Raw genomic sequence first — 8725 nt, 5'->3', positions numbered from 1 at the left:
CACCGCGACCCTCCCCCGAGGCGCCGCCGGCGCCGCCGAGCCTCACTTACGGGGGAGTCGTAGGAGAAGGCGCACTCGTTCTTGTAGACCCTGTCCCCGGACCGAGGCACGCGGATCGTGGGCATGTGGGGCACCAGCAGCTCGCCGATGTCTCCTGCAGCCATCTTCCTATTGCCGCTGCCGCCCGGCATGCCGAACAGGGCGCCCCGGCGCTGCATGGCCGCGGCGCGCACCCAAGCGGAGCGGAGCGCTGGGTCCGCCCGCGGCGGCGGCGGCGGCGGGCTGCGCGGGCGACTGGAGCCGAGCCGGGAAGGGTGGAGAAAGCGGGCCGCGGGGCTGGAGCGGGCACGGGGGGCCTGCGCGTACTGGCGGGCTGGTGGAAGGGACGCTGCTATTTTTAATCCAATGGCGAATCGCCGGCCCAGTTGCAGCGTCAGGCGGGGCGCTGGGGAGGGCCAGCCGCAGCGCGCGGGGAGGGGGAGCTGGAGAGGGGCCTTGCGCCGTGGCCCCGCTCGGCGCCGGGGGCGGAGGGCGAGACCCCGGGCCGCAGGCTCGGAAGTCGAGAGCATGCTGCGGTGGGGCACCACCTCCGTGTTTTCTACCGTAAATCGTTAGGCTGCGAAGGGACAACTCCGAGGCAACCAACACAAAGAGCAGGATTTGAGGTTTTAAAAACCGCTTGCTTTTAAAACATCTGAGGATAACAGCGGGGACTGCCCCTGATTGGGTAGGGGTGGAACTTGAGGTGCAAATCTAGAACCTAACGTCGGGCCCAAATCTAAATTTGTTCTTTGCACTTCAGTGTTAGTCTCACTAAGCCTCATTCCTCACTTTTTTAACATCTAAATCTCGTTAAAAGAGACTAGAGTAGGATCCAGGAAAGATAGATGTGTATTTTTCCAATAATACAGATTTTTCTTACGTATGGGGCAGGGGTATATTTTTCTCTACCTTTGGAAAGTCTTCTGCGAGATTCGAGGTCTCCGCGTTCAGCATTCACCTGACTGATTTGGGATCTTACGTGCACACATGCATCTTCCCTGCCTTTGCACGTCCAATTCCTCAAAATAAATAATAAACATGGTTAGGTTGGGGAGAATGCGGGGTAATAATCTGCAAACAGAGCATGCCTCACAGCATACTCTCATTTTCTCCAAAAAACTCTTAAAATACAGGTTCAATTCCATTGAGCTTCCCTACCTACGCCCAACTTAAAGGGCAGGATACCAGTGATCCCTACCAGTTAATGAAATGGATAAATAGTGACTCAAAATGCTGATTTCTCTGCAAATCAAAACTATAATGAGATACCGCCTCACACTGCTCAGAATGGCCATTATTAAAAAGTTTACAAATAACAAATGCTGGGGAGGGTGTGGAGGAAAGAGAACCCTCCTACACTGTTGGTGGGAATGTAAGTTGGTGTAGCCACTATGGAGAACAGTATGGAGGTTCCTTAAACTAAAAATAGAATTACCATGTGATCCAGTGATCCCACTCCTGGGCATATATATCCAGACAAAACTATAGTTCAGAAAGATATTTGTTTTTCTCTTTCTGACATACTTCACTCTGTAAGACAGACTCTAGGTCCACCCACCTCACTACAAATAACTCAATTTCGCTTCTTTTTATGGCTGAGTAATATTCCATTGTATATATGTACCACATCTTCTTTATCCATTCATCTGTCGATGGACATTTGGGTTGCATCCATGTCCTGGCTATTGTAAATAGAGCTGCAATGAACATTGCAGCTCTATTTACATGACTCTTTGAATTATGGTTTTCTCAGGGTATATGGAAATCTAAAAAAAAATATGGAATCTAAAAAAAAAATATATGCTTCTGAAGAACCTAGGGGCAGGAGAGGAATAAAGACGCAGACATAGAGAATGGACTTGAGGACACAGGGAGTGGGAAGGGTAAGCTGGGATGAAGTGAGAGAGTGGCATAGACATATATACACTACCAAATGTAAAATAGCTAGTGGGAAGCAGCCACATAGCACAGGGAGATCAGCTCGGTGCTTTGTGACTACCTAGAGGGGTGGGATAGGAAGGGTGGGAGCGAGACGCAAGAGGGAGGAGCTTTGGGGATATATGTATATGAATAGCTGAAAAAAAAAAAAAAGATACATGCACCCCTATGTTCATAGCAGCACTACTCACAATAGCCGAAACGTGAAAACGACCTAAATGTCCATGGACAGTTGAATGAGTAAAGAAGATGTGGTACATATATACAATGGAATACTACTCAGCCACAAAAAAGAACAAAATGATGCCATTTGCAGCAATGTGGATGCAACTAGAGATTATCATACTAAGTGAAGTAAGTCAGAAAGAGAAAGAGAAATACCATATGGTATCACTTATATGTGGAACCTAAAATATGGCACAAATGAACCTATCTACAAAACAGAAACAGACTCACAGACATAGAGATCAGACTTGTGGTTGCCAAGGGGGAGATCGGGGAGAGGGATGGACTAGGAATTTGGGGTTGGTAGATGCAAACTATTATTGGGTTGGCCAAAAAGTTCACTCTGTTTTTAGTAAAAATAAAAGACACATTTTTGATTTTCACCAAGAATTTTATTGAACAATGTATTCACTAACCAAACGAACTTTTTGGCCAACCCAATACAATTTAGAACGGATAAACAACAAGATCCTACTGAATAGCACAGGGAACTATATCCAATCTCCTAGGATAAACCATAATGGAAAACAATTTAAAAAAAAGAATGAGGGACTTCCCTGGTGGTACAGCGGTTAAGAATCCACCTTCCAATGCAGGGGATGCCGGTTCGATCCCTGGTCGGGGAACTAAGATCCCACGTGCCAAAGGGCAACTAAGCCCTCACACCGCAACTACTGAGCACGTGAGCCACGACTAGAGAGCTTTGTGCCGCAACTACAGAGCCCGAGCACCACAACCATGAGCCCACGTGCCACAACAAAGCTCTGTGCAACTAAGACCCGCTGCAGCCAAAAATAAATAAATAAGTAAATATTTTGTTTAAAATCTCTAAAAAAAGAATGTGTATATGTGTATAACTGAGTCACTTTGCTGTACAGCAGAGATTGTAAACTGTAATCAACTATACTTCAATTAAAAAAACAACAAAAACACACTGATTTCTGCAAGCCTCTCCCAGATCAAATAATACTTAAATTCCTCTTTTTTTTTTCTTCCATTATTTCTCTGTCACTCTCTGATTTTGTAGATGTGCTGGCTCTGCTAGGGAGAAAGGATGGTACCTGGAATTTGATGTGAGGAGAACAAATGAGCCCTTTCTTGCCCTGCTCTTCTAAATTTCCACACCTCAAGCAAGTCTCAAACACCACACATCTATGTAACTCACAACTCTCTAATGCGATCTGTTGGAAATGGAGAAGAAGAGACACAAAGCAAAAAATTAAACACCAATGCTACCCTCATCCTTGGGCAGATACTCGCAAGGAGATTTTGCTTTTTATTATCCTCACCAGCTTCTCACCTTCTAATAGTATCTGTGCCTGTTTAAGGTTCATGGATGAAGCTTGCTTGTCTAATTACAGAGAAAAACCTGATTCAGAAGCATTCAAAATTTAAGAGTTTAAATATTTTTATATTAAATGCAAATTAAATTGAGACACTATTTTTCAGACTAATAAAGATATATTGAGTTGGCCCAGGTTTGGGAAATAGGACCTTACATACATTGCTGATAGGAATAAAGACGTTAAACTTCTTTGAAAGGAAATTTAACAATACCAACCATAATTTTATATGCATATAATATTTTCCCCAGCAATTCTTTATCTATATGTTTATGCTACAGATAAATTCACACTGTTTAAGGATATTTATTGGAGCATTGTTTATAGTAACAAAAAACTGGGAACAGCCTAAAAATCCATCCGTAGGAAGTGGTTAAAATACGGTACCGTCAAAAGAATGAAGCACCCTGTACATGCTGATGTGGAAAAATCTCCAAATCATATTACCAGATTAAAAGAGCTGAGTGCAAATCAATGTGTAAAAGCAAAGCGTACGTTCAAGGCCAAGGATGTGCTATAGGCACTCTGGCACATCCTATATACCATGGGCCTTCCTTCCAAATGGTTGTACCTGTGCTAAATATTTTTAATGTTGCCTCTAGATAGCTATAGATTTAGACATTGATATCAATATCATGTAAATTTATGCTACATCGTAGATAGATAGGTGCTTGTTTGGCCTTAGGAAGCCTCTGGAAGAACACATAAGAAATTAATGACAATTGGGCTCTGTGGAGAGAAACACAGTGCCTACGGTTAGAGAGGAACTTACTACCACTATTTACTTTTCTGTACCATTAACATCTTTATTATGTTCAAGTATTGTTTAAAAAAGTAATTATAACTTAGTTGTAAAAACAATAACCAGTAATATTAATAGAAGTTGAAGACAATTACTGCATCACCATAAAGATACATCCCAACTTTTTTCATGCAATGGCACGCATTGAAAATGATAATATTTGTACAGCCCACTGAAGTAATTGGTCAAGGATGGCTTCATGCAGCCTGCGGCTACTAGTCCGGGGCCTCCCAAGGATCAAAGAGATCTCATCACACCTGAATGCCATCTCTGCATACCAGAATGTCAATGGCACACCAGATGGAAAGTTCTAATCAAAACGGGGAAAAAAAAGAAAAACGGGAAAATGACACCATCTAAACATGGAGGAATGATTAAATTGGGTACATCTATTCAAAGATGTTTATATAAATCTTAAAAAGGATTATTATAAAAATGATTGTTTTAATACATTTGTATGTTAGCGTAACATATTTACAATACTTATACATTATTATTGCAACTGGGTAAAAATAAACATGCATTTTTGACAAGACTGGAAAGACAAAATTTAAATAGTTATGTTTAGGATTTATTATAGGATTTTGTTTTTATTTTCAAAATGTCTTCAATGATGTTACGTTTTTTAAATAATGTAAAAATGTATCAACACACAAAGGCTAATAAGAGAAACTTCACTGAATTAAGATAATGTCTTAATCATGCCATTTTAGGGAAAAATTCTAGTTCAATTACTGGAATTTTTAAACTTAATTTTGCAAATTCTATATATGACTATTTTACTATTGGGCCAGTTTCCACATGTGGATCTTGATCAAAGAGAGGGAATAAGGTGATGATGAGTAAACAATTTTAACTTCCAACATAAATTTAAAGTCTTACTGGAGAATTCCCTGGTGGTCCAGTGGTTAGGACTCCGCGCTTTCATTGCTGAGGGCGCGGGTTCAATCCCTGGTCCGGGAAGTAAGATCCTGAAAGCCACATGGCACAGCCAAAAATAAATAAATAAAGTCTTACCGAAGAGATTTCAGAGGACCTAAGACGAAGAACTGACTTTTGTCACATCAAGGTGGTTAGGCCACCACGTCACTCTACAGCTCAAAAGCCTCCTTCCATGATGTTCAGGGTGGAGCCCAGACTCCCATGGCCTGCCATTCAGGGACCTCTCCCATCTAGCACCCCTTCTTTTCAGACTTTACTCCCACTCCTACACTTCATGTGAGCTCTATTTACTGTACCCCAAGGATAAATGTACTTGTCTTCTAGCCTTGGCTAAAAGCTCTCCCCTCTCATTCCTATCTTCTCAGTTCTTTCAAGACTTTTTCCGTGAAGCCTTTTCTGACAGCTCCAATGCTGAGGAATCAATCTTTAAAAAATGACAGCCCCACTGCCTGTACCCATCATTAAATACTACCTTATAACATCTTTTGTACTGTTATTTAATTAGTCTTGGTTCCATATCTTGTCCCCCTAGAAAGCAAATCCTTTGAAAGAAGTTATATTCCTAAGTATCCTTGCACACTGTGGCAGCCCAGTGTTTACGGAATATTGCCTGCCCAGAATGGAGTGCTCTGCTTATTTTAGGCACTCAATAAGTACCTACCAAATGAATGACTCACATCTGTGACATTGTAATAGATAGGTTTTGTAGTCAGCTCTGTGCCTTTTAGGTAAAATTCATTGCTGCATAAATGTTCCCAGAGGTTACATTAAAACATGACATGAATATTAGTTACTGTGACTAATGCCAAAAAGGGGAATTGAGGAAATCTACAGAGAAAAAAGATACCTTAATTATTTCAATTAACGGAATAGCTCTTGACCTCAGATGTCCTCTAATTATGTGCGGTGATCTGGTAAAGCCATATATGGTGATAGCTTGTTATGGAGACATATCCATAAAATTTTCTATCCTGGCAGACAGCCTCTGCAAGAAGCACTGGTTATTAAACATAAAACAATAGGTCACTGGTTAAGAAACTTAAGGCATTTTCTGTTTGAAGCAATTCTATATACCAATCAAAAGTCATGTGGTATAAGAATATTCATTGACATGTAAAAATGATAAATGTAAGGCAGACACCAAGAACAGATTATAAATGAGCATATATACTATCATTCTGTCTAAATACATGCACACATATACACATAGTCATAGCATAGAGAAAAGATTGGAATAACCTACATTTTAGTGGCATTTATCTCTGGCTGAAAAAAGTTATTTTGGAGCTTCCCTGGTGGCGCAGTGGTTGAGAGTCCACCTGCCGATGCAGGGGACGTGGGTTCGTGCCCCAGTCCGGAAAGATTCCACATGCCACGGAGCGGCTGGGCCTGTGAGCCACGGCCGCTGAGCCTGTGCGTCCGGAGCCTGTGCTCCGCAACGGGAGAGGCCACAAGAGTGAGAGGTCCGCACACCGCAAAAAAAAAAAATGTTATTTTTGTTTATTTTTTCTTTGTCCTCTTCCATGTTATTTAAATGCTTTTCATTAAGTCTCCGTTTCTTTTTGTAAATAAGGGAAATGCTAACTTTTTACATTACCATTTGATTATGTCAATTTTCTCTTCCGCCTGTCCTCTTTCTTACTTGCTTGTCCCCTCTACCCTCCATATAAAACTCAGCAAGCTTCTGTTGTTAAGTTTATAGACAATCTGCCTAACTAGAAGGGTGATTCAGATTGGAATGAGCAAACTCCTTGAAGAGCTCCAATTTTTCTTATTAATTTTTTTTAAAATTTATTTGTTTTTAGCTGCGTTGGGTCTTCGTTGCTGCGCGGGAGCTTTCTCTCTAGTTGCGACAAGCAAGGGCTACTCTTCGTTGCAGCGCACAGGCTTCTCATGGCGGTGGCCTCTCGTTGCGGAGCACGGGCTCTAGGCGCTTGGCCTTCAGTAGTTGTGACTCGCGGGCTCTAGAGCGCAGGCTCAGGAGTTGTGGTGCATGGGCTTAGTTGCTCCGCGTCATGGGGGATCTTCCCAGACCAGGGCTTGAACCCATGTCCCCTGCATTGGCAGGTGGATTCTTAATCACTGCACCACCAAGGAAGTCCCAAGAGCTCTTAACATCAAGGTGAGGTAAGCTGTTATTCCGCTTAAGAGGAAACCTGAGATCCCTGTTCACCTTTTTGGGTTTCATGATCTGTAATACCACAGTCCTTCCAGGAGCCTGACTCATAAGTTACTCACCGAGGTAGGCAGGCAAGTTGCCTTTCTGGCCAATCTGACACCATCCCTACTCATGCCCGCCACCGTTTCCATGCACACACAGGTAGATGTGTCCTCCACTCAGGTGTAGACAAACCTGGTGTGAACCCAGTAAAGAAAACATATTAACCATAGAGCCACAGGCTGCTCTTCTGGTTTCCTTGTAAATAGGCGAAGCGAGTTACCTCAACATGTTGCAGACTGACTCCAAAATCCAAAGAAATTTACCAAATATAGTGCCACTTTCTTAGTGGTAGGGAGCTTGAGATAAAGAACTTTTCTATATTATCTCTGTATTTCTAAATTTCTATATTATTAATATTAAAATCCCCTCTGGAATTTCACTGGGACGGCAAACCCCTGTATTTTCAGAATCTCTCTCTCACCTGTCACAGGGCACCTGCCACTTCCTGCTCTCCAGTTGCGGTCTTCACATTGTCATCACTGTAGGGCTAGCATCATGTCCTATAGATGCTGATGGTCAAGATCAGGAGTTGGCAAACTGCAGCACAAATCCAGCCTGCAGTTTGCTTTTGTAAATAGAGTGTTGCTGGAACCCAGTCACACTCATCCACTTACATATTGTCTGTGGCTGTTTTGGTGCTCCAACGGCAAAGTGGAGTAGATGCAACCAAAACCACATGGACTAACATCCAAGGTATTTACTGTCTGGCCCTTTACAGAAAATGTTTGCCATCCCCTGGTCAAGATCCCTACAGGCCATGCGTTATGATCCAGAATCAGAATTGACATGACCTTAAACAAGAGAATTAAGTTGTGCTACTTATCCTTCAGGTGATGGCAAACCTGTTTATCTGAATGGAGAAAAAGCCTGCAGTCAGATCAGTAGCTGCAAACCGAATGCCGCAAGATACATTAATTTGCTTCATAAGGAGATCATCTCTGGAACCTCAACCAAATTGAAATCACCACCTTGTTAACTTTACCACAGTCCACTATCATTCTCCATTCTAACGGGAGAAATGGTAGGAAATGATGGGGAAAAGAATGGGAGTATGACAGAAATCGCCAAGTCTATGTCTTCCTGATCTTTGATACTGGCATGAATTCCTGCAGCTCCACTCAAAGTGCAGCTTTGATTCACATTTACAATTTTGTTAGGGAAGGAGAACATCAGTGGCATCCTCTTGGTCCTTCCTCCTACGGTAATTCTTTT

At 42.4% G+C, this 8725-nt stretch overlaps 1 protein-coding gene across 1 annotated transcript in view; it reads right to left on the bottom strand.

Moving 5' to 3' along the window:
- The window catches only part of USP13 (ubiquitin specific peptidase 13), a 118228-nt gene extending 118010 nt beyond the window's left edge, over positions 1–218 (bottom strand). The window contains exon 1 of the mRNA XM_024755105.1: positions 51–218. Within this exon, the coding sequence (XP_024610873.1) occupies positions 51–218 (168 nt within the window). The remainder of the gene's footprint in view (positions 1–50) is intronic.
- Between the last annotated feature and the right edge of the window lie 8507 nt (positions 219–8725).

This window comes from Neophocaena asiaeorientalis, unplaced genomic scaffold (assembly GCF_003031525.2).
Source record: "Neophocaena asiaeorientalis asiaeorientalis breed wild unplaced genomic scaffold, Neophocaena_asiaeorientalis_V1.1 scaffold188, whole genome shotgun sequence".
NCBI classification, from domain to species: domain Eukaryota; kingdom Metazoa; phylum Chordata; class Mammalia; order Artiodactyla; family Phocoenidae; genus Neophocaena; species Neophocaena asiaeorientalis.
This window is presented reverse-complemented; position numbering and strand designations above follow the sequence as displayed.